Genomic DNA, 23,019 nt, shown 5'->3' on the forward strand with positions numbered 1-23,019 from the left:
GTTGCTGCTGCTGTCGTTGCATTTCCTTTTTCAGTCTCGCCTTTTCACGTGCCCGGCGTGCTTTGGCACGTTCTCGTTCTTGCAGCATCTTGGCCAGTTCCTTATCTTGCGCTTCCATGGCCACTCGACGGTCGATTGCTTCCTGGTCCAGTTCATCTGCTAAGGCATCCTGCAGTTTTCGAGCCAGTTCCTAGAAAATTTAAGTAACGTTTAGGTGAGTGGTCATAAAGGCAGGCGCGGTCCTAGACCTGGCTCTTGGGGGTGATTTTTTTTTAAATTTTCGAAAATTAGTCAATTAAAAAAAAACGGAAATCTATATATATAAAAATGAATTTCTGTCTGTCTGTCTGTCTGTCTGTCTGTCTGTCTGTCTGTTCCCTATAGACTCGAAAACTACTGAACCGATTTGCGTGAAACTTGGCAGGTGGGAGTATTGGAGGCAGGGGAAGGTTCCTATTATGGTTTGAGACCCCTCCCTCTAACAGGAAGGCGGGGAGGGGCCTCCCAAATAATAGTCAATTTTTTGCATAACTCGAGAACCAATCAAGCAAATGGTATCAAATTTGGCATGGGGTAGTATTTGGGGACGGGGAATATTTCTATGAATATAAGGTACCCCTCCCTCCTCTCTGTGGGGTGATAGGAAGGGGGGAGGAAGGCTACCTTAGAATTTTTCATATAACTCGAAAACTAATCAAGATATTGGAACCAAATTTGGCATGGATAGGTATTTTGATACGAAAAATATTTCAATGATTATTTGAGACCCCTCCCTCTTTCCAGAAGAAAGGGGGAGGGGCCCTCTTTCATATTTTTATACATAACTCAAAAACTAATAAAGCAAATGGAACCAAATTTGGCATGGGAGGGTATTTGGATACGACAAATATTACTATGATTATCTGGGACCCCTCCCTCTTTCCAGTAGGGAAATATAAAGGGGAGAGGGGGCCTCTTTTATAATTTTTACATAACTCAATAACTAATTAAGCAAATGGAACGAAATTTTTCATGGGCGGGTATTTGGGAACGTGACATGTTCTAATGATTGTTTGAGACCCCTTCCTTCTTACAGCGGGGAGGAAGGAAAGAGGGAGGGGAGTTTCATACAATTTTTACTGCATAACTCAAGAACTACAACAGCAAATGGAACCAAATTTGGCATGGAACGATATTTGGGTACGAGAAATGCTTCTATGAATATTTGGTATCCCTCACTATTTCGAAGAGGTGGATGAAAAGGGGGAGGCGAGGTCTCCCTTACAGTTTTCAGTATAACTGGAGAGCTGATCAAGCAAATTGAACCATATTTGACATGTGAGTGTATTTGGTTACGAGAAATGTTTCTATTATAAATTGAAGCCGTACCTTTTAAGCGGTAAGATATAAAGGAAGAAGGGGGGTTTCCATTTTTTTTTGCATAACTCGAGAATTAATCGAGCAAATGAAACCAAATTTCATCATAATCATCAAAAAGTATTTGAGTACGAAAAATACTTTTATGAATATTAAGTTATCGCCCCTCTATTGAAAGAAGAGAACGAAAAGGGGGATGGTACTCCCTTTCAAGTTTATACATAACGCAAAAATTTACTACTTAAATAAAACCAAATTTGGCATGGCATGGAATATAGGAAGGGAAGAGGGAAGCTTACATTGAACTTTTATTTTACAAAATCCGAGAAATGGACAATACTTAACATGGAAAATCATTTTGGTATGACTCTATGATTATTTGACACATCATCCTCCTTTCAGTGAGAAGGTACATGGGAGGAGGGAGGTGAGTCCAATACAATTTTGTTAGCATAAACAAATATGGCATGGAAAGGTACTTGGTTACGAGATATGTTTCTACGATTGTTATAGACTCTTATGCTTTACAGAGTGGGAAAGAAAGAAAGGGGCTCCATACAATTTTTGTTGTAAAGCTTAAATACTTATCAACCAATGGAACTATATTTGATATAAGAGGATTTTTGGGAACGAAAAAAATGGGTATGATTATTAAAGATCCCGCCCTCCATTCAGCAGGGGGTGAAAAGGAGGACAGGGGGGCTCTCTTATCAGTTTTTAGAACATATCAAGCAAAAACAATCAGATTTCATAAGTTAGATTGTTTGCGTAAGATTAATTTGAGACCCTCCTTTTTCAGGGCGAAGCTTAAAGAAACAGTTTAAAATTATCATATTTTTAACACAAATTCACAGATCAAGATTCAGAAAATTTGTTTAAGTCATCTTTGTATTGCAATTCGAAACTCCAGCTTTAGTTCTCATTTTAAAGCGGTTGCTTATAAATTTTGTTGTTATTTGATTTAAATTAATGCCAACAAAACAATAAAAATTTAAAAAGTTTCTGAAAATATCATTTGTTTTTGAAAGGTGTAGCAAAGTACACCGGGTCAGCTAGTATCTGATAAAAAAATAATCATTTCTAAGAGGGAGAAGGGTATGGAAGCTGTTGCTCACAAGTCTACAATAATTGCTGTAACTCCTCTTAAACTTGCATTTCATTGAACAAAATTACAAGTATTTTTTAAAATATGTAAATTGGATATGAATAGAGAATATTTTTAACTAATTTTCCAAATATTTATACTTTTTCGGTACCCGTAAATGCAACCTAAATCTGCAAACAGAATGTCTTTTTTAACGGAAATAATATTAATTTTGTAAAAGAAGAAATTGAAGAAAAAGAAATTTTTTTCTGGGCACATGGCTTAGAACAGAATTTCAATAATTCTTATTTAGATAGGATTAGGTTTCTGATTTAGATAGGTGTTTGAAAATAGTTGTAATGAATTTAAAAAGGATTGTACAACTCTGATTACTCAATATTATTCTGAAATATTTCACGGAATAAGGCCGGAACAAATTTCAAATCCTTCTTTTGTCATTCGGAGTTGGAACATCGCGAGGAGGGGGGGGGGACAATAAAAAATAATGCGAAAAACAAATAAATTGGAATAAATTGCACGAAATCTTGTATGCAACAAAAATGCATGCTATATCACTGTACAAAACTTACAAATCAAGTAATTTTTATCGAAAAATTCTATATAATCAAGAATACAAAAGGTAAAATAACTCTTATATTCCAAAATTTAGGTTTTTGGTCTTGTAATCTTTCGGAAACTTGATTTTTGTTCGAAATTTACATAAAATACTTCAAACTATATTTAATTCCCCCTTTGGGTTTTTTGAAAATTTGGAAGGGGGCTGGGGGTGACAAATGAAGATTCGGAATTATCGTGTTATGTTTATCAATTCTAAAATAATATTCTCATTCCCAATTCTGGTTAACTCCCTATCTACCTCTCGATTATTTATTAATAGAAATTTATTTCTGGAATAAGACTACCAAAATCGAATTATGAGGAGCTTAAGGCCGGAACAAATTTGAAATCCTTCTTTTGTCACTCGGAGTTGGAACATCGCGAGGGGGGGACAAAAAAAAATAATGCGAAAAACAAATAAATTGGAATAAATTGCACGGAAGCTTGTATGCAACACAATTGCATATAATATCGTTACACAAAACCTATAAATCAGGTAATTTTTTATCGAATAATTCAATCAAATCAAGAAAACAAATGATGAAATAACTCCCATCTTCTTAAATTTGTTTTTTGGTCTTGTATTCTTTTAGTTATTGGATGTTTTTATTGAAATTTACATAAATTACTTCAAACTTTATTTATTTCCCCATTCCGGTTTTTGGAAATTTCGGAGGGGGGGGGGGGGGGGGGGGGGGGTGACAAAAGAAGAAATTGATATTTGTTCCAGCCTAATTTGATTACGAATTTCGAGCATACATACGAGATTTTTATTTAATTCGAACTAAAACGAATGAAAAATGAAAAAGTAATCAATTTGAAAATAAACGAAAAACTGAAACATGAATTTTTGGAAAATTTTTGTCTACCCTATAAAATTTCCAGAATTTTTTCTAAACGTATCCAGGCCGGGAAAATCCGGGCATTTCAAAAAAAACATCTGACAAAATATGGGCATTTGAGGGGTTTCAAAATTTTCAACTAATAAATCAACACCCGGGCTAATCCGGCAAAAATCAAGAGGCAGGGAGAAAAATGAACACATGAAAAATAATTAATTTATCTTATCAAGTAATATCAGTGGCGTTTAAATCTAATTTTGAAATTCCAAAAAATGTTTACAATTTTCGTCAAACAAGCCTAAAAAAATTTTCGTTCGACTCTAAAATTATGAAATATGGTAATTTAATTTAAGATTCTAGTTTGTTTATTTTATATTGTGGATGAATCCGGGCAAAATCTTATCTTTTCAAAGAATAGTCAAAGAATTTTTTTTTTCTTAAAAGTCGAAATTACTCATAGTCTTTGGATAAACTGAAAATTTTAATTGAAATTTTTTTTTCTAGATCTTTGTTAAAAACAATAGTTTTGCAAAAAAAATGCACATGAATTCAAACCTGTTTTCAAAAGGTATCCCGAAAACAAGATTCAATAGAAAAATCAAATTTGGATTTAGCCACTTCAAATTAATCAAAATCAGTACTGAAATTCATTGTACTTAGGAAAAATGTGAATTTTATTGCCTTTAATTTGAGTTTTTTGAGTTGAATTTAAATACATAACTGAATGATGGTAAATTGAGAGCTAGAGAAATTAAGTTCTCTGATTTTTTTTAAATTCTTCAATTGAAATGTACATATCTTAAATTCTGATACTGAATTTAAAATTAATTTTTTTTTCAATTGAATTGACAAATTATTAACTGAAATCAAAGATTTGTTAAGATATTTTTGATTTTGAAAAAAAAAATCTTAAAGGTAACCTTCCGTTTCCTGAAAGTGGAATTTAAAAAAAAGGATTTCTATCCAACACCAATATTTGTGTTTTATTACGATTTTAACTTCTTGTTGGAGTTTCAAAAAAAGAAATATATTTTCATAGCTTCAATCGTAACTTTGTCTCAGAATAACTTTTACATTATCAATTTTCACTTAATAACTATAATTTTGTAAATTTTTATTGTTTGAAAATTTTTGATGAAAACTATAAATCAAATACGAACAAAGTTCTTTATTTGCTAATAACGTTTCACAATAAACGTCTTTGCATGAAAATTTTTGTGTGTGCAGGAGGAAAATGAACTTTCCTTTGGTTTTTGAAGCAGTACTCGTTCGATCTCATAACTTCTATCGATGTTTTGAATATTTTTTTTCTTATTTAATTTTTGGCATTTCGGCGAGTTGTGAAAATTCAAGGTAGAATATTTAGAAAGAACATGAATGAGAATATATCCCGGCGGCGATTAAAATAAGATTACAGATTTTTTTTTTATAATTTGATATTCTTCAATCTAAATGTATCTTCTTAGTTGAAATCATCAAATAAATTTTAGTATCTTTAATTACGAGAAAGAATGAAGTTTCGTGAAAATTCTGTGAAAATTGGAAATTGCAACAAAAAAATGTCAAGGAATTTAAAGTTTTTTTTCCCAATTTGTTAAGTTATCACAAGAAGAAAAAAATATTAAAAGCCTTCACTGAACAGTTTTTTATTTTTCTATTTAATCCATTTTAACAAAAAAATATACAAGCCAACCACAAAAAATTGTTTTTGCTGTTTCTTTGTTATACATATCTGATTTCAATTCGTTTATCATACATCGAATAACATGACAGTAGAAAAATGATTACAATGCTGAAAAAAAAGATAAAAAAATTAAACAGCCACAAATTCACTTCTAAAGCACATACTGGAAAAATGATTTCTTCAATGGAAATATTTACAGCATTTTAAATTTCTTACTATAAAGCCAACTTAACACTTTAAGACCCAACGTCTTTTTCACTTTTTGGGAGGACTAAGCTTTGTTTATTCACTAAATATTTCACTTATTTGAATTTTTAAAATTTTTCATTTAATTGAACATCAAGTGAAAGTGCTCAGAAAAACTCAGAGGTTGATGCTAATACAAAATTTATAACCATTTGCCGGTGTTAATTTTGGCAGAAGGGATAATTTGTGACAATTTTTGACAAAAAAAATGTTGCACATGTTCTACCTTTCATTACGTAGCTCAAATTTCTAAAATGCATAGTAGATTATCATCAAACTGAACACTCTCAGTAACTCAACGAAAGTTATTTGGTGACATTCGGTCCAAAAAATTGCAATGTTCTTGCTGTTTGAGTTTGAAGGACTCACTTTTATCAACCTTGGGACTTTTAGTGATAAATAATTTATTTGTTTTATTAACGACCACTCCCGCGGAGTGGAAAATTTTGAAAAATTAATCCTGACTCATGACTAAAACCGATGAATCTCTCTTGTGTCTCAACAGATCTGTACAAAATTTGTAGTTTTGGAAACATTGTAATGTGGCTCAAATTTGGGTTCCAGAAAATGTTTTTACTTCATTCAAATTCTAAATAACATGCTTCAGAAAAAAAAAACTGTAGATCAGCTGCATCGGCAAGCTAAAGATAGAGGGAACATTTTGATCTTATCGATATTAATTTTTTTTAAAGATCCGTAATAAAGGTGAAAAAGTGGTGTAAAATCTTGACTTTTCAATCAATGAGCCGTCAATGTTGTTTCAGTCTTAGAAGAGAAATTTTTGAGAGTGGAATTTGAAGTTGACGTTATTTTACTCACTCATGCATCAAAATGAAGCTTTTTTTTTTCGAAATTTTGGGTAAAGTGCATTTTCTTATTTTCTCTATTGTTTTATATCCGTCATTCCTCACGTACCTGGATTTTTTCGATCGAAATTCGTCAAAACAAGTGTTTTTTATTTTAAGAATCCATTGATGCCATATGTGTTGAATTATGTAAATTCCACATTCTGACTACGTCATGATACATTTCGTAAAACAATGTTCCATTGATGTGGAGCATTTCAGAGATCATGCAAAAATTAAGAAGGGAAGAACGTAGCCGTAAATAGAATACAATTTTGAAAAGCAAAGAACGGCTGGCCGAAGAGCTTTGAATCATCGATATTTAAAAAAAAAATCGATCATATTTTATGCTACGTTTTCTTTGATTTCTAATGTTCGCTCAAACTTTTCCATAACTTTATAACAGTTTTCGACATTGCTAAATGTAAACTTAGTGGCGCTAAATGTAAAGTGCGTCGCAACATCTTTAAATAAGGTATTGATTAGAAAAGTTGTAAAATGAAATCAATAGGAACTGTTTTGAAATTGATGTAATATTTTTGCCCAACTCAGCTCTGTCAGTTCATGTTTCGAAGTAGATTTTATATTAGGTGAAAAAACAAATTGAATATATTTAAAATTAACTGTTTTTTCGTTTTTTCATAGGATCAGATAGCTTTTTGAATCAATCTTTAAAAAAAATTTCATTTGCCTGGTCGGGTTCAGGGTTTTGATTTGGAATGAAGGCGCTATTATGTTATTGTAGGCTGGTTTAACAGATGCTTTTTAAAAAAGAGGTATATTTTGAGAAAAAAAAGCGGGACACTGCCGACAAAAAGTGTGACATTTTAAAATTAGTTAGAAAAAGTCATGATAGGTATGTTTTTGGTAAATAATTTGAGTATAACAGTGCGGTTCTTTTATTGATTAAACTCAAGTAAATCCAGTGAATTTTTAAATTCGACAACTGAGTCATAGCTCAGTCGGTAGAACATCTTCTTTTCAATCCGGGAGTAATCAATCAATAAGCAAGTTGAAGGTATGCTTTGCGCCAACTACATCGTTGAAAAAAAAATAGTACAACTAATTCAAAGTTGTTATAAAAACTTTGATGAAAACAAAAGAAATAGTGAATCAGTGATGAGAAGTTGATCAGCATTATTTACCAGCAATTTTTCTGTTTTTAAAAATCTCTAAAAAATTTCTTGATTTGCAAAAAACTTGCACTTGAATGTCAATATTAAACATATGCTTGGAAAAAGCCTTCATTTTATTAAGCTTTGTTAGCATGAATAATTTTTTTTACTGTAAAAGTCACATAAGTTTCGTTTTTTTAACACATCAAGGACCTCGACGAAATCTTGGCAGGGATATACCAAAATTTGGCATTCTATATCTCATAAACAACTAGCCCAAATTTTGATAAATAAGAATACTTGAGTAGAGTGTCCGTCCCGGGATTTCCCGGGCGGGAGTTCCCGGGAATTTGAAAAATTCGGGAATTCCCGATTCCCGGGAATCATAGTTTTATTCCCGGGAATTCCCGAAATGTATAGAATTATTTCTCTGGAAAAGCCTGACAGCCTCCGAAACCATTCTTATCGTTCTTTTTGAAAATGTAGTCATACAAAACTCATTGAGATTATTCCGATTCCTGTTGCAGTAGACATTTTGCAGCCATTTTGTGTATTTTTTTTTATTCAAAAAGATATGTCCAAAAAGATTATATGTATTTCCACATCGTTTTGATTGAACGAAAACCCACAACACTTTGTAAAATATATGAAAAATTGCGCAGCAGGTAGGCAGATTGCGTTTTCTCGAAAGTAACATTTATGCACTTGTTTCCTTCTAGCTTTGAAAACCAGATGAATTTCAAAACATAAACGTCGTATTTTTCATGTGAAGAGCAAATATGTAAAATGTTCAGAAAAACGAAAAAAGGTAAGAATAAGCGAACAAGTCAAAAGATGATTTTTTAATTAACCCCTAATTGCATTAATGAATTCTTTATTTGGCATATTCAGGTTATTTTATAGATCGTTTGACTGTTTTTAGTTTATTATTGTTGAAAACAGTTTGATTTATTTGATGCAAAATAAATCAGAAAACATTATGAAGAATACATTTTTAACAAATTTTGGTCTTGTATGCACGAAAGGTTCGATAAGTTATGTATATTTGAATCGAAGTGCATATATTTTACTTGTATTTGAATGTTTCCCGGGATCCAGGGAATTCCCGAGAAACAGGCCACCAGATTTCCCGATTCCCGGGAACGTGAAAATGTCCGGGAAATGGACACTCTATACTTGAGTTACCAAATATGCTGTGTTTAATTTTTGTTTTATAGGGTTTCATTATAAATTTATAACATTTGAGTGATGCCTCGAAGTGTAGCACACTTGCAGCGAGCGAAAATACGAGATATTTCGTATTTGGTCCACAATGTGTTAAGTTTAAGAACATCTCAAAATTATCGAAATTTATATACCCATCAAATTAATCCATTATAGTGCAAAGTAGAGAAAGTGGGTCATTATTTGCAAAAATGCAGCAAAAATAGTCAGTTGCCATCGAGGAGCTTCTCGAAACACACCCTTTCTAAAGGCTAGGTTGCTTTTTCAAGCGTTCATCAAAGATTACGTCGAAATTATTTACAAACGTATTTTAGAATAAAGAAAATTCTTTTGAATTTGATTTTCAAATTGAACCCAGGGTCGAAAAACGAAAAACAACATAAGTAGAATTGCGTACAACTTAAATAGCAATATCTTGGCCCATAAAGTTTGATGGATTAATATCTGCCATGAGTTATTCAAATGTAACCCATCATTTTACATTATGGAATGAAATGTGGAATATTATATTATACAAATTTAAATCAAGTTAATTTTTTTCTTTACAAGCCGATTATTTTTTTATGATTAAATCTCTCAAAGCTTAAGTTGAGATAAATATTGCACCCGAAGACTGCAACACGATAGGACTTGAAACAAAAAAGTTATTGCGGTTCAAAGATTGTATTTTGGCCGAAAATTCTCGTATAAAAAGAATTTGCGGCCTTTGAACTGCAATAACTTTTTTGTTTTAAGTCCAATCGTGTTGCAGTCTTCGGGTAAAATTTTATCTCAACTTAGGCTTTCAGAAATTCAATCATAAAAAACAAAAGGCTAGTAAAGAAAAAAGTTATTAATGAAAAACCAATATTTTTTCGTTCTCCCCGAGCATAATACCTTAAAATCCTTTTCACGTTTAAGATTCAAACAATCCCTCCCCATGGTCAGACCTTTCAGAAATTTTGCATGTAACCTTTTGGTAAGCTAATTAAAAATTTGGCTTGGAGCGAGTAAGATTTACCATGTTCCAATTGTTCCTATACTATGATTAGTGTACTGCGGTTTGTTATATTATTAAAACATTAAAAAATTACTGTTATGGTAAAGTAACCATATCTTCTTCAAATTTCATCCGATTTGGATAAACGACCGCTTGAAATCTTTGTCTTGAATTGTAATTTTAGGACAATAGAAAATGAGATTTTTTTTAATGTAACCATCGAGTCAAAAACTTCCACTGAAACGAAATTTACTCTAAAAAATACGTTTTTATAACTTTTTCTATCATAATATCACTAATATCAACAATATTATTGAACATACGCCAAAATGGTGTTCAGATGATCGATAGAAAATTTATTCACTTTTAAAATGCAAAACAGAGATATCAAATTACTGTTATGCAGTCTGAGACATTTCAATCTAAGTAAAATATTTTTTTTTTATTTTTCTGAAATTTCATATTTTGAGCATAACTTAAAAACTGTTCTACAGATTTTTTTTTAATTTGGTTTTCGGATTCAGCGCCCGATTTCACATTAAAAATTGAAGTCGGTCAATAAAGTTCACGATTTTTTTTTTAAATTTTGTAAACTAGTATAATCAAAGTATAGAGAGATACTTCTCAGCATTTTTAAGCACTTATGATGATTTACTGAAACGATAAGATTTTGATGATTGTGTAGCTTTTAAAATTAAATATTCTGCCTGTGGAACCGAATACTTAGCTCAACTATTCGGAGAGCCGAATGTAAGCTTAGCGGTTTATGGAGGTATTCGGCGCCGAATATTGGATACGTCTCTCGCATAAAAGATTTAATTTATGCAAAAAAATATTATTTATCTGCAAATATAACTTATTTCTGCACAAAATGAAGATACTATGCTGGACCTTTTTTTGAGATTTAACCTTTATGATCGTTTTGATGTTAAGAAAGCGCGGTACAGACATTTTAATTGAAACTCAGTAGGAAACGATTCCAATAATATCAAGTCGGTGAAGATACATTGTTAGATTTTATCTAACTTAGATAGGTCACGGAACGAAGTGAAGATAAAAATAACTATATCTTAGTTCTTTTAGAAATGGGACACTTTCTTTTGCTGATAGCTCATTTACTAGTAATAAGATAAACAAAATTTTGACAGCATTTTGTTGCCTATTTTTTCAAAATTTTGAATTCACGTTTTGATTATTCAAAGAATTATCGTGTATGAGTGTCGGAAAAGTATGCAAACACTGTCAAAAATGTCCACAAAGTTCTAATCAAGCATTGTAGTGAAGCATATTATCGGCAGCTATGGTTAAGGGTCATCAGAAAAGTCAAGTCTCATACCAGAATTTTTAATTTTGAATAAGCGAAAAACAAAGTGTAGATCGCTGAAATGTCCAGCTAATTTTTTTCTCCCATAAGCTGAAAGTGTTGCCTCGTTATGAGTCATGCAAATCTAACCTCAAACAACATATTTTTGATAGTTCCAGAGCTTGGAAGCCGGTACCGAGTACCGAGGCTATGAGACAGATGATTTCTGATGGATGACAAAACTTATGCAAAACTCTATATCTAACAAATTCCAGCGTTGAATCCCCTAACATGTCTGCTCGTGGTAAGGTCCCTAGCATATTAAAGTATGTATTTGCTGGTTGTTTTGTATGAAATACTAACTGACCCGGTAAACTTCGTTTTACCTTTTACTTAATAAATCGTTAGAAAATGTTTTACTTCATCTACAAATCTATAACTTCTTCGTGAATTAGATTTCATGAAAATCGTCTTAAAGTTGTTAGAGGTGTGTCTCATTTCAAGTTGATTTTGTATGGAAGAGAGATTCTCGAAGCTATTATACAAACCATCTCTGCTTCGAAAAACCCTCGTGTACCAAATTTCACTTCATTCCGACCGTCCGTTTATACGTGATGCTGTTACAATGAAAATGCCTCCATTTTTTTACATAAGATAATGATTCGCCAAGATTCTGCTCATGTTGAAAAAAAAACAACAGTTTTCAAAACGAAAACTTTGGATTTTGCTGTTTTTGAATGCCTAAAAAGAGTAATCTTGTACTCTTCACAACTTACGATCTATACTAACCGATTATACTTTAATATTAATCTCATGATGGTTTTACTTCGTTTTTGCCTGGTTATACCAGCAGAAATTCCATTAAAAACGCTTTTAAGTGGCTCAAGAATAATCAAGATTTATTAATTTCGAAACAGTTATATCCACTAAATTGCCCTCAGTTTCATCTAAAAGAGAAGTATTGAACCGAAGAGAAGCAGAAGTTGAAGGATGAGGATGCAGCCACCTAGAATCCAGATTAGACGAAGTAAAAGTCGGAAAACTGATCAATATCATGACCATTAAAAATGTGTGCCGGTCGATGAGAATAAAGTAGAAATTTTTCTTACAAAAAACGATACATATTTTTTCATGAATTATCATAAGATTACCTTCATTTCCTTCATAGAAAGTATTTCGATCAAATGCATGGTTTTTGAGATACATGCATTCGTAACTGTCCCATTTGTAAAAGAACTAAGTTTTACATGTACTAAATAACGAAAAATACACTAAATTAAAGGGGGCACCAATGGGAAATCCTCTGTCTCCATTCTTGTGTGAACTGTTTATGGCTAATTTGGAGGAGACTCTTGAAAATCAAGATTTATTACCCGAAAAATGGTGGAGATACGTCGATGACATTTTTTGTGTAGTAAACAAAGATTTTCTAGAAGAACTTCTAACATCCATAAACGGTTTGCATAAGAATATTAAATTCACTTGCGAAATAGAAGAAGACAGGAAATTACCTTTCCTGGATGTTCTGGTAAGGAGAGATGATGGCCTATTCCAATTCGAAATCTACAGAAAGCCGACAAACACCATGAGGGTAATACCGAGCACCTCGAACCACTCGTTCCAGCATAAGATGGCGGCGTTCCACCACATGATCCATCGGATGAACTCCATTCCCCTATCAACCGAAGGAAGAGAAAAGGAACTTCAATATATTTTCCAAACGGCTAATAAAAATGGATACCAAAGTACATCCATTCAAGCCATTATAAGGAAGAAAGAAAGATTGCTTCAACGGAAATCTTTCACTACTTTAACTCCTATTCAGAAGGAGTTTCAACGAAGGTCCATGGAGTTCAACAGTGTCAACGCAGTCGAATTACGACACAAGTTGACAAAGTTCGATATTGAACTAGTGTTCACTAGCTCTAATAATCAACTGAAATCCATCTTAGGATCGACAAAAGATCCAGTGGAGCTCCTTCATAGATCTGGTGTGTACAAAATCAGCTGTTCCGACTGTGATAAGGTGTACATTGGACAAACCAAAAGGAAGTTGATTGATAGATTCGAGGAACACATGGCTATAGCTAGATCTGACTCAAAGAAGAAAATTCTTCCTTCACAGAATCCTAGATCTGCAGTAGCTTTACACATGTGTGAATCTGGTCACTCTATTGATCGAGGAAATGTCTCGCTGATCCGGTCTTTGAATAGTAATTCGCTTAAATTGGATGTTGCTGAAAGTATTGAAATCTTCAATGAAAAATCAGTTCATCTTTTAAACGGAGACACCGGACCAGGGCACACTTGGTTGTTCAAATTCTTAGGTAAAAAGAAATACAATAATTTACCTGACAATGCCCAAAACCGGGTAGAAAATAATTCAGCACTACCAGAAAACACCCAGAATAGGGTAGGTAGACCCAAAAAACAGACAACGACACAACTGCAGAGCATTCGGAGGTTTCTGCTACCTAGTAGTAGCTTACCTAACCCGGACAATATAAGGGAGGGAAACGATACACATTCATCAATCGAAAACGTTCACTGAAGAAGGTAGTAAGTTGCTATCGAAATACTGGTATATGAACTTTTCATTTACCGTGGTTGAATTAAAAGGAATCTTTCGATTGCTTTGATTCAACTAAATTATCCTTAATAAAATCACCAAAGTTGTCTACTGAACTGAAGAAAACGATTGCGGACCTAAACGAGTCTGCCTCTAGTCATGATATTCAACAAAGATGGACATGACACTAGATGCGGGCCCGCTCAAACCCAAAATCATACTGTAGCAAACAACTCAAAAGTTAACACAAATCTTAGAAACAACTGAAAATACCTGCAAAATTTAATATTAAAAGTAGGAAAATTGAGAACCTCACCTCATCTTTTAACTCCTGCTCCAACCGCTTGTCGATTTCGTGAATCTCGTCCACCGGAAGGCCCAGATCTTTGAGCGCTCGAATCCGATCAGTCTTGTCGTAGCTTCCGGTTTTGGAGTGGGCTGGCGAGTTTCGGCTGTGGTGGGCAGGAGGTTGCTGTTTCTGCAATTGTTGTTGCTGGTGCTGCTGCTGCTGTTGTATTTGGGCGTGGTGTGGGTGGTGATTCTGGTACAGATGAGGATTCTGTATTCCGTGATGATGGGAGCTGCTGGGGCCTTGATTGAAAGCGTTGTTTGCGTAGCGGGAACCGGATGCGCTCGATCCTCCCTGATCGAAACTAGACTGAGCGGAAGATGTTGATGTTGAGGTAGCTCCGATACCGGCAGATGAAGCTGGAAGACCTATCTGGTTGAGCTGGGCCATGTGGTTCGATGGCAGTGGCTGAGCGAGTCCTTCCTCGATGTCATCATCGTCATACGCGTTGTAATTGATGGGAGTACGGGATGCCTTGCTGTAGGCCCCATTATTAGATGGGGCCAAACTTGGCGGGTGGACAATCTTTTCAGGGGAATTTTTGTTAAAGTTTGAGTTGTTCCTAAAATCATCCTCCGGGTTTATGTTGTTGGGGAATTTGTACGCCTCCGATGGATGATGAACAGGCTTATTATTGCTACCGTTGTTGTACCGGGGCGGTTGACTGTGCCCTGTAATGTCGTTCAACGAGGGAGGAGGTGGCATTTGGTAACTGTAGTCGCCATCGTACGGTATGTCGTACTGCCGAATGCTGTCCACAGTATCTGCAACGGATCCATTACGCGTGTTTGGGAAAACCGGTTGTTTCTTCTCGGGCGTATGTGAGTGAAGATTGATATTGGTATATCCCTCTTCATCTTCGTCGTACCGATGAAAGTTACGTGCTGGCGCAGGCGGATGTAATATTTCCTGGTAGATGTTGGCCGACGGATTTCTTGCTCCATTCGAGAACATCGATTGCGGAGGGGGCCTCTTAGGGGAATTCAACTCAAGCGAGGCGTAGTGAAGATCTGGTTGTTCCATGGAAGCAGCAGCCGCCGCCTGTCCAGACGGCGGAGGAGAATGCGCTATGTAGGGAGACGCATGGTGCAGCGATGGTGGTCTGGATGGCAGTTGCTGTTGTTGAACGGGTTTTGGATGGTTTCTCGGTGGCGGAGGAAATGAATGATCCGGCGGCTCTTGCGGTCTAGGTTGTTTTTTCCCGCCGCCACCGACGGCCACTTTGTCATGCAATTTGCGAGCCAACATTTCATCCTTCTCCACGTCTAGCCTTCGTCTTAGCTCAGCCTCTCGTTTCAGTTGATCTGCGATATCACGTGCTACTTTGGCATCCATTTCTTCCCTAGAAACGATGAAGATAAGCGTAAGTTTACTATTGAATTTGAATGTTTTACTTAATGCATTAAGGACCACGAAGGAATTTATGCCGTTTAATATCAAAATTCGGCTTTCTATATCCCTAAGCCACAGGAACAAATTCATCAAATTTGATACATATCTTTGAGTTAAAACGAGATATTTTGTGCTTGATTTGCAATGTGTTAAGATGAGATTCAAACGTACTTTAATGTGAACGCATCAATTTAAAATGGACATAAAATTAGACTTACAAACGACTATAGTCACGGTGTCTATATTAGATCACCTTAATGTCAAAAAATATAGAGGAGGATTTTCCCTATCCGACGTACTATTCACAAGCAAAATCCAAGGGATGAACTACGACCTTTTTCAAGTCGAGCTTTTAAACACATGTTTTTCAATTCTTACTAAACTGCGAATTTCAAAGTTTCAAGTTTTAAAAGTGTTGCAACCTCTTCAAAGCAGATGAAAACTGAGAAAAGTACATCAAAATTGCTAGTGATTTCAACTTTCCAAGTTTTTTCCCCAGACTGAATGATCAATTTTCCCGGTTCCAACTAAACTATTTTTAAATTTAATTTCATTGTTGTTTTAGAGCTAAGATAGGGTTGCCATTCGTCCCGCAAAAGCGGGACATGTCCAAGTCCCGCTTTTTTGTTGAATGTCCCGCCGTTCCGCCTTTTCCTCAAAATGTTCCGCTTTTTTTCATTCAAAAATTTTACAAAGTTCACTGAGTTGAATTTGAAAAAATCAAACTTTAGCCTCAATTTTAATTCGTTGCATTGGTTCAACACAAAAAATCCATCGAATGAGTCTTTTTTCTCAAAATAAGCAACAATTTTTCAGAGTTTATATAAAACAATACTGTACAACTCTAAAGTTACAGTTAGGTTCTGATTCAGTTAAGCGTTCTTGGAGCACGTTCAACCATTGCAATGTGAATAAATTTTAGATGGAGAAAATATTGTTTAAGTTGCTTTCAAATTAATATAGATCTTAATTAATGAACAGATTCTAAGTTAAATTGCATTTTATCATATACCACCCTTTTCGACTCAATTGTCCTAAATGTACAATGATGGTAGTTTTAACGAGTTTCTAAATTTTAAAACAAATTTGAAATATATTTGTAATTTATTACATAAAAGTTTTTTACGCCATATCAAATCCGTCGTTAACATCTAGGACTTGAAATATTTTTTTTCTCAAATAATGTGTTGATTTGCGATAACCGTGGAAATTAACCGCGTCCATGGCAAAAAATTGTGTAAATAGTAGTCATTTTGAAAGACTGAGCGAAAGTAATCTGCGTTAAACGAAATTCGTAGTGTACTTTTTACGAATGACTTTGGTTGATGGTAGGTATACATATAAGTTTGGCAATACAATTAAGCTTTTTTCAAGAGTTTCTTAAATGTCCCGCTTTTTTCGGCTATGTCCCGCTTTTCTGTCGTGAAATGTCACGCTTTTTTCTGAAAGTATCTGGTAAGCCTAAGCTAAGATAATAATAAAAATACATATGTGAAATCTGGAGAGTTTTGTACACACTACGATTTCCCTGTGATTTCCAATTTTTTGCAGAAAACCAGCAAACATGATTCATATTTCTAGCTTCTAGCATTTGCTCTGTTTTTCTGTTAATTTACCAAAAATGGATCGGTTTTGCTGAATAACAAGCAATCAATTTGTAAAAGTTGAAAATAAAATTATTTTTTCTTAGGCGAAAATTAGATAAGTGGAAAATTGTCATTTGGTAAATGATCGTAGTTGATATATTAGAAAACAACTCGTTTTCTTCTTGTTTTAAAGTTCTGTAAATATTGCTGACGAAGCGAACAATTTGCAACATAACCCTCTTCTCCATATGAGCCCAAAATTTTGTTTCACATTTTTTAGCTTAATTCATTTGGAGAGAATGGAGATACTTGATCCCCTTTTCTTATTATGCAGGAAAAAAATTCAAAGCATTCTTTTGTCCCTCGGAGTAAGAACATCACGAGGGGGATAATATAAAATAATGCGAAAAATAAATAAATTGATATAAATTGCACGAAAGCTTGAATGCAACAAAATTGCATACTATATCATTGCTCGAAACCTATAAATCAAGTAATTTTTCATCGAAAAATTCAATAAAATCAAGTAAACAAAAAGTGAAATAACTCCCATATTCCACAATTTGTTTTTCGGTCTTGTATTCGGCAATTTGAATTTTTTTCGAAATTTACATAAATACTTCAAACTTTGTTTACTCCTCATTTCGGGTTTTTTCTTGAAAGTTTTCAAGGAGGGGGGGGGGGGCTGTTTGTTGACATTTGTTAATGCCCAGTGCTCAAAAATTTATAAAACGTTACGCATGCTAAGACTGACATCATATTTCTTACCTGTTAGTACCAAAATGAAGTCGATTAAATCTCTTATACTTCCACACTCCGTTTTTGGGGCTGAATTGTTAGTTGGTTCTCCTTTAATGCTAATGAACCGACTTAAAATAGCACTGCATTGCTGCATCCGATTTACCTATAACCTTCCTCGTTACCATGGAGTTAGTCACCATCAAACGCATATTTTGAGTACGCCTTTTGACAATTTATATAAACTAAGAACTGTTATCTTCATCTATAAAGTAATAACCGCGAAAGTCCACCCTATTTACATGAAAAAATTATTCGCTTGAGAAGCACGCGCATTCTTCATTTTAATATACCTCGTCATTACACTGAAAGCTACTTGTCAGGGGCATATCTGTTTGGAATAGTCTTCCTGTCTGCAATAATGTCAACGTCTCTCGAAGAGAGTATCATAGCTTTTTCAATGGGCGGTGGGGGGTGGGGGGGCGGTGGGGGAGAACAGTAAGTAAATTAATAAAACAAACACGAAGAGAAAAATTAGTTTAAGTATGTTCTTTTTTTATAACTTTGAAGCACGAAGTGTAGTAACAAAGCAAGGAATTGAATTACCTTTAACTACATGTTGAATAAATGAATAAATAATATTGGCATCACTGCAGGGTATTTGAGGTTTATGGAGACGTCAGATTAGATAAGTGAGGTGCATCGTGTTAAAAGTCATTACTTTTCTCACTTATCAAATATACTTCAATGGAAGAAATTTAAATTAAAACTGAGTTTTGAGTTTCATTTCTTGACCGAACAACTACAAAAAAAAACAATCGCCGCACCCCATTTCTCGTTCGTAAAATTATGTAAACACAACCTGCGAACTGTCACCACGACGCATGTATACTTATAGTTAAAAAACTATTTCTATCTATTTTGATGTTTTTGATCAAATTTTGTTTAGTTCCGAAAAAAACCAACTCAAGGCAATCATGAGCTAAATAAACTGAATTTGAAAGCAAAATTAGTAAAACAGTCCAAAATCTTATTCACCTTATTTTCCGGTAATAATTGTTTCCAGAAGGAAGAGTGTTTTCTGGCTATTTTGTCTTCGATACTTGAAGAAGGCACTTCACAATAAAATCGTTTTGAAGTATTTTGCAGTGCTGCCAGAAATGGTACTGAAGTTCATTTTTAGTTGAAGTGAGGTTAGATTTTTCATCATTTTTCATTTGTTTTGAATGAGTTGTAATACTATAGAGCTTGAAACCGCGAAAGTATCCTAGATTAGGGTTGCCAGAATGTTTATATCTTGTGTACGAAACATTTGATTCCAAAATTGTCGACCAAAATTCCAGCCAATATCCAGGCAAATTGAATTAATCCGGGCTTCTTTCAATGATATCTGGGCAACCGGACAGGACCGGACTTTTTTTTTTAATTTTGTATTAAATATCCGGGCAATCTGGACACCTTATTCTAGATACATCTTCACAGTGTATTGTGAAAAAGATGTATTTGTACCGAACAACCTAAAACAAGTTGTTCCAAACCTCCAAAGTATTTAGTCTGGGAATGTGCGTTAGACAGTGGAAAGTTTCCTTTAAAACGTTTAAAATTTTCGGTGATTTGCAGTTCTTAACTTGTACAATGCAATGGAAGCAACTTAAGAGATTCGATTTTTACTTCTTACTTTTACAAACTTCGAATGTTTGAATTTCCTATTTTTAATAATTTTCGGTATTGGAAAAAAAGAAATGTTTTTTCTTTCAGTTGAAAAACACAAATGGAACTTACTGTTCATTTATCATCTGATGATACAGCGCTGCCTGTCGTTCGGCGTTTTCCTTTTCCCGGATCTGTTCGGAAAGTGCGGTCGGGAAATCCTGCCGAACAATTTGGTTCCGATGTTTGTTTCCTTTGTAGTGTTCTGAAACTGTTAGAGTAAAATGATTATAGAAAGGTGTTTGAATCTAGTAAATGCATTAATTTACTTTCTTTATTTTGTAGTTCATACGCTAGAGCACTATCCTCCCGCACGAGCCATTCTTTGCAAACTGTAGATTACAAGGGGAAAAAAACAGATGTAAGATAATTAGTAAAATTAAACATAAATGGAATAATTAAGTCGATAAGAATATAAAGTATCGAGAACTTCTTTTTTTGTCAAAGATTTCTTTTGCCAAGAATTTACCACCACGATATTTTCTTCCCTCACTTTGTCAAAGATGAAATGAATATAATATATTAAAACCAGGTAATTAAAATAAAAATAAATTTTCCAAGTTAAAGAGTCCTTTCGCTAGTGTTTCAATACGGAAATGCTCAACTCTCAATTCTCGCTGACTGATCTTGGCAAAAAAATTGGTTCCAAACTACGTGTAAACATAAACCTTACAATCAATCATCCTAACACAGAGCAGTGCATCCACGCTCCATTCGGCTGCTGATTTATGCGATTATAAAACCCCTTTGCAACCATTTTTACGCCACGTTTTTTTTAATCAAAACAAAGTCAATAACTCATCACGTCTCTAATTAAGCTTCATCTTTCACCTCCTCGCTTTCTGTACAATCATATGTACATACGTTGAGGCCTAGGCTCTATGTTGCACAAGATGCACTGTGCATCATTATGACAAACTGACAGCTTCCTTTACCAATGATGTATGCAGCTTCTGCTGTCTTGCAGTAATGCAGTTTGCAGTTTGTAAAACTTGCGCGACTTCGAAGGCAGCGCACGAAAGGCCAACTCCAGCACATGTTCCGTTTGTTGTTTGTTTGTTGTTTTATGCGCTTCCTTTCTTCTAGAAATATGCGTCACATATCGTGGCGTCGACGAGAAGGTCTTTTTTGTATTTTCTCTAGAGCTACCTTTCTACTGCTGCTGCAGCACTTGGTGCATTCCGTAAAATGCATGTGCTCATGGCATACAGAACGTGTTAGGAACAGGTTCAAGTCGTATCCGAGAACTACGAAAACATCCCGGTAGGGTATGCTGCTGTTTCCCGCTTTATGGACGACCTTGCGTAATCCGTTAAGAAAATTTAAGCGGTAATGAACTTAGCCAAAGACAAACAGAAACCGCATCTTGGGACGCTCATTAACGTATTTACTCGATGCTACATAGCGGGTTTTGTACAATTGTTTTTGGTAAATGTATGTAGCTTTCGGCTTCGGGGTTATTGACTATATCTATGTGTTTCCCTTTTTTTCACAAAACTTGCATATTTGTATTCACTGGTTGATAGTCAAGCTGTTTAATTTTCAAAAAGCTGATAATAGACAGTTATAAAAACAAGGTCTATCACAAATCACATTAAAAAATATCGAGAATTTTACAGATCTTGAAGCAGCCCTTCTAAAGCGAACATTTATGATTTCAAATTGACGTATGGACTAGACTGAGCCGACTTGGGGTCATTTTTTAATTTCTCAAACCTTACACTCTAAAAAGCTTTGTTTTGGTTCAAAACTTATCCATGAATTTTTGCAGAATGTTAAAGTGACGTTTACATGAGTAAATTTGAACATTAAGGTTTGTATGCGAAAATTTAATAATTTGTTCTGAAAACTTAAAATCATTTTTGTTTGTTTTTGGAACCAAGCCTGCTGATAGTTTTTGTGCTAATTTATAAATTCTCTAAAAAAAAATTTCCGCTGAACAATAATCCGCCGAACGCCCTGATATTTAATACTACATTGGAGAACAGTCCGGCCCGGCCCTGCCCGGTTGCACGGATTTCATTGAAAATGCTTGGGTTTTTCCCGGAGTTATACACTTTATTCGGCCAATTAAACAAAAAAAAACAACAAACACCTCCAAAACGAAATTTTTTGAGATAGTTTATAAAAATAATCATGAAAAGTTTTTTTTTGGAAGCTTAAAATACGGTTCAAAATCTATCGATGAGTTTTGATAAAAAAAAATTTTCCTTGATTTTTGTTGAGGAATTTCTGATTTATGACAAAATTTGCCCGGATGTTGCCTGGATTTATGGTCGTCAATTTGAAATCTAAAGCCCGGATTTTGCCAGGTTTTTATATAAAAATTGCCCTGTTTGCCCGGCCCAGATACGGGATGAAAAAATTCAGAGAGAACTGTTCAAATGAAGTGCAATATAAATAAACATGATAATTAAAGTCTACTCTGTTTTGGATGGGTCGGATTTCTATTTGACGACTTTCGAGCAAAATCGTTGTTGAAGTTTCGTAACACATTCGAGATATTGCACTTAAACCATCAAATTTGCATAAAGTACTTCAGATTGTAACAAATGAAAAGATTTTCATCTTCCGATGCAAAAATAAACAAAATAAGTACAAATAAATAATCAAAGAATAATTCTGGAGGCTCTTTTCCAAAGTTCTGCAAAGTGCTATAAAGCTATTTCAATTCTTCTTAAAATATCAATTATGAGGACAAATTTAATTTCAGAAACACCTCGAAGGACCTCTTTTAAAGAAAAAATAGCTTTATAGAGCTTTGATGCTGTTTAAAACCTCAAAAAAGAAAGGATGACAAAGCATGGTTCCAAATTTTTTTGTGCCAGATTCAGGACATTTGCAAAGCAAGAATCAGAATAAATCTATCTAATATAAAATTTTCTAAAGTAATAACATTTTTTGGTCGCTGTTGGGATGTGGCCGGATTAACCCTGGATTCCTCCTTCGATTTTTTTAAAACTATACAATTTTGGCTTAACTTTTAACGCATAGCAGGCCAAGTGGTAGGTAAAACAAAAATCAAATTTACAAATCGATCTTACAATCGATAAAAAAGTTAGCTACTACTTTGAGGACTTTTGTGTTAAGACTTTTAAGCATTATTTGAACATCTGGTGTAATTCTTTTCTCCATCAGGATTTTCCATATCGTCCATCTCCTTGTTGCATATTTTGAACAGGTAAACATGAAGTGATCTGGATCTGCGTTAGACGCGCCGCACTCTCAGATGTCATTCTGGATAATTCGGTTTCGATGGAGATGAGCTGGTAGATTCTTTCTTCGATTCTTTCTGCTCGTTTGCACGATCCCAATCCTTGTGTCGGAAAGAAGTAGAATTTAGCGCGGTACACAAAACAATCGTTTATTCCGTTTATGA

General features: G+C 34.3%; 1 protein-coding gene across 1 annotated transcript in view; it reads right to left on the minus strand.

Moving 5' to 3' along the window:
- Positions 1-4: 4 nt before the first annotated feature.
- LOC129759742 (putative uncharacterized protein DDB_G0285119) overlaps positions 5-23,019 on the minus strand; it is a gene marked incomplete at its 3' end in the record, with an annotated part of 62,972 nt that continues 39,957 nt past the window's right edge. The window contains exons 2-5 of the mRNA XM_055757262.1: positions 19,910-19,972; positions 19,713-19,851; positions 14,182-15,556; positions 5-190 (exon numbers count right to left, since the gene is read on the minus strand). Coding sequence (XP_055613237.1) covers positions 5-190; positions 14,182-15,556; positions 19,713-19,851; positions 19,910-19,972 — 1,763 coding nt within the window. The remainder of the gene's footprint in view (positions 191-14,181; positions 15,557-19,712; positions 19,852-19,909; positions 19,973-23,019) is intronic.

The sequence above is a fragment of the Uranotaenia lowii genome, unplaced genomic scaffold, assembly GCF_029784155.1.
Source record: "Uranotaenia lowii strain MFRU-FL unplaced genomic scaffold, ASM2978415v1 HiC_scaffold_26, whole genome shotgun sequence".
NCBI lineage: Eukaryota > Metazoa > Arthropoda > Insecta > Diptera > Culicidae > Uranotaenia > Uranotaenia lowii.